Source organism: Lipotes vexillifer, unplaced genomic scaffold (genome assembly GCF_000442215.2).
Source record: "Lipotes vexillifer unplaced genomic scaffold, Lipotes_vexillifer_v1.1 scaffold382, whole genome shotgun sequence".
In the NCBI taxonomy this organism is placed as follows: Eukaryota; Metazoa; Chordata; class Mammalia; order Artiodactyla; family Lipotidae; genus Lipotes; species Lipotes vexillifer.
In genome coordinates, this window is record NW_006780611.1 from 10,972,585 (window position 1) to 10,975,714 (window position 3,130).

Consider the following 3,130-nt stretch of genomic DNA (forward strand, 5'->3'; position numbering starts at 1 on the left):
AAGCCAACAAATGGGAAAATACAAAAATCCGGGGCGAAGGCAGGAAGCTCCGCCTCACCATGTGCAGGGGTTGGGGAGGGAGAGGTGGCTTTTGACCTGAGCTTTGAAGGATGAGCAGAATTTGCCAGGCAGAGAAGAAGGGGGGAGGGCATTCCCTGCAGGTGCAGTGGCCCGGGGTGGGAGTCATGGCATCCTTGGGGAATCACTATGGTTCTCCAAGAATGTTGAACTGAATCAAAATACTGAACGCTAATTCCCATCTCCTTTCTCTCTTCTCAGGTCTCTGGCCATCCGAGTGTCTGGCTGGAGCCCCCCGGGGGGGCCTGAGCCCCAGGACAAGGGCCTAGACGGCCTGTCGTTCCTCGGGGACAGCTGGTCTGGGGCTGTCGTTCGGAGGGTGCTCTCTGGGCCAGGATCGGCCAGGGTGGAGCCAAGGGAGGTGAGGCCCCGCCCCTCTGAGCTGGGGGCGGAGTCAGTGCTTTAGTTGGGGATGGATGCCCTCTGATTGGTGGATCTAGGTCACTGGGTGGAGTTTCTGCGGATTGGCCGAAGCTGAGGCGGGCTCAGTGACTAGCGGCTGGTTGCCCCGCCTCAGCCAGCATCAAGTGAAATCTGATTGGGTAGGGGCTGGGAGGTGGGGCAGATTGACTGAACCTGGACAGATCCCCACCCTTACACGTGGGAAAGACCAGACTGAGCCAGGCTGGGTGGGGAGGCCAGTTGCGAAGAGCAGTGTCTGACTGGGCACCACCCTGTGAGGTGGGGGCAGCTGAATTTTGAGACATGGTCACCCCCACACCCGATGTCCTCCAGCCCCAGGGCTGTCTCCGGAAGCCCTGGGAAACTCAATTCCCTCCCTGCCCGGGTTTTCTCCCAGCCAAGGGCAGAGGCTGCTGGCTTGGAGCGGGCAGTCCTGGAAGGCGAGGCCCAGCAGAGAACCTTGCCCTGGAACCAGACATCCACACTCCCTCTGATGGACTTCAAGGGTAAATCTGGCCTGGGGGGAGGGACTGAGGACTCAGGAGTCCTAGAAGGTCAGAACTGAGGGCCCAAGAGAAGGCTCATCTGGTCCATAGTGTGGGTGGGACAGCCAAGGCCTGAGAGAGGGATGCTCCGCCTCCTGACCCCTGGCAGTTCCCTTCCCTCCCGCACCCCTGCCTTCTTGCCGGTTGTCCTTGTGCCCTTCCACTGTCTTGTCCTCAGTAAACAGCTTACAGTGAAAGGAGCACTGGATAGGAGTCCAGAGACCTGGGTTCAGGTCCTGGTTCTGTCCCGAGTGGGCTTGGTGGCTTTGGGCCAGTCCCCCACCCTCTCTGGGCCTTGGACTCTCACTTTAAGAAGGGGAAGGTGGGGACTTCCCTGGTGGGCCAGTGGCTGGGACTCCTTGCTCCCAATACAGTGGACCCGGGTTCGATTGCTGCTCGGAGAGCTGGATCTGCGTGCCACAACTAAAGATCCCGCATGCCGCAACTAAGACCTGGTGCAGCCGAATGAATAAATATTAAAAAAAAAAAAAAGAAGGGGAAAGTGGGGTCCTGGCCGCTCAGGCCTCGAGAGGGCCACATCTGTGGGCTCTCTGAGGCTGATGCCTGACTTTCCCCTCTCCTTGTCCTCCTTGCTGCCCCCTGCCTGTCCATGCCCAGCCTGCCAGTCCTTCCATGAGGCCCTAGACGCCTGGGTGAAGAGGCCGGGGGCCGAACCCTTCTACATTCGAGCCAACCTCACCCTGCCTGAGCGGACCGACCCCCATGCCCTGTGCGTGAAAGCCCAGGAGATCCTGCGGCTGGTGGACTCGGCGTACAAGCGGCGGCAGGAGTGGTTCTGCACGCGGGTTGACCCCCTCACGCTGCGGGACCTGGACCGGGGCACTGTGCCCAATTATCAGAGGTGACACTTCCAGCAGCCCTGGGAGCTGGGACTGGGATGGGGGACTCTTTCTCCCTCCTTCAGTCCCTCGCCATCCTCTGGGACAGGATTGCGGGGCTGGAGGAGAGAAGGTGAGGGGCTCCCCTTCTCCCTACAAACACATGACATGACCCCCTTGCACAGAGCCCAGCAGCTCCTAGAAGTTCAGGAGAAATGCCTGCCCTCCAGCCGACACCGGGGGCCCCGCAGTAATGTAAGCAGGGCTGGGGGGGCAGGGCGAGGGCCTGGGGAAGGGGTACTGAGGTGGGCCCCAAAAGGGAGAGGACAGGCTCCATTATCCGGGAGCTGGGGGAGGAGACCCCACCCACGCTTGGTGGCTCATCCTCTTGGTGAGCTCCTTGGTCGCTTCTCCACCCAGACTGCTTGATCCTCTCCGATGTGTCCAGCAAAGAGAACAACAGGGCTCCCGTCCGGGTAGTTGAGAGGGGGAGGTGAGATAGTGTGCCCGATGCCCAGGAGCATGTGTGGCACATGGTGAGCACTTAACGGAACAACAGTCACACCCCCTTCTCTAATCCCTGGGCCAGGGCTGGGCTGGGTGATGGCCCCCACTGTGCGCCTGGGCTGAGTGAGGCTCAGAGAGGTTAAAGCGGTCTCAAGAGCCCATGGTGCTAGAGAGAAGGTGGAGAGCCTGGGCTCTGGAGCCAGGCCGCCCAGATTTGCATCCCTGCTCTGCTCCTTCTCAGCCTGTGACCTTGGACAACCACGGGACCCTCCCTTGAGGCTCTGTTTCCTCATCTGTAAAATGGGGGGATTATGCTGCCTGCCTCTTCGTGCACCTGGGATCTAGTTAGTGTCTGTCACATTGTAGGCTTTCAACACCTGTCAGCTATTGGTATAATTAGTGCTGTCGATATTGGTTTCCGTAATCTTCCTACCCAAGGTCACATTGCTAATTCATTGGAAAAGACCCCAGAGTTTGTCTCTTATGTCTTATCCTGGACCTCGGTTTCTCAGTCACTAAAGTGGGGGCAGACCCAAGGCTCCTCTAGCTCTAGCTGGGTCTGATAGTCTTGTTTCCCTTGGTCCCTAGTGATGGTTGCCCTTCCCTGCCTCGGGGGCTGTGCTGGGCCAGGTGGGGGCAGGGGAGAGCCTGGTGGGGAGGAGGCTCCTGTGCTGACCCATGAGCCTGGGCAGTAGTGGCAGCGGGGCCCTCTCTCCCGGCGGGCGGGATGGAGCTGAGCTCTCAGGTGCCCCCCTCTTT

The 3,130-nt window shown here is 59.9% G+C and overlaps 1 protein-coding gene across 1 annotated transcript in view; it reads left to right on the forward strand.

Moving 5' to 3' along the window:
* CARD10 (caspase recruitment domain family member 10) overlaps positions 1–3,130 on the forward strand; it is a 26,353-nt gene that overhangs the window by 19,455 nt on the left and 3,768 nt on the right. The window contains exons 12-15 of the mRNA XM_007454057.1: positions 280–439; positions 878–986; positions 1,644–1,887; positions 2,050–2,128. Of these exons, the coding sequence (XP_007454119.1) occupies positions 280–439; positions 878–986; positions 1,644–1,887; positions 2,050–2,128 (592 nt within the window). The remainder of the gene's footprint in view (positions 1–279; positions 440–877; positions 987–1,643; positions 1,888–2,049; positions 2,129–3,130) is intronic.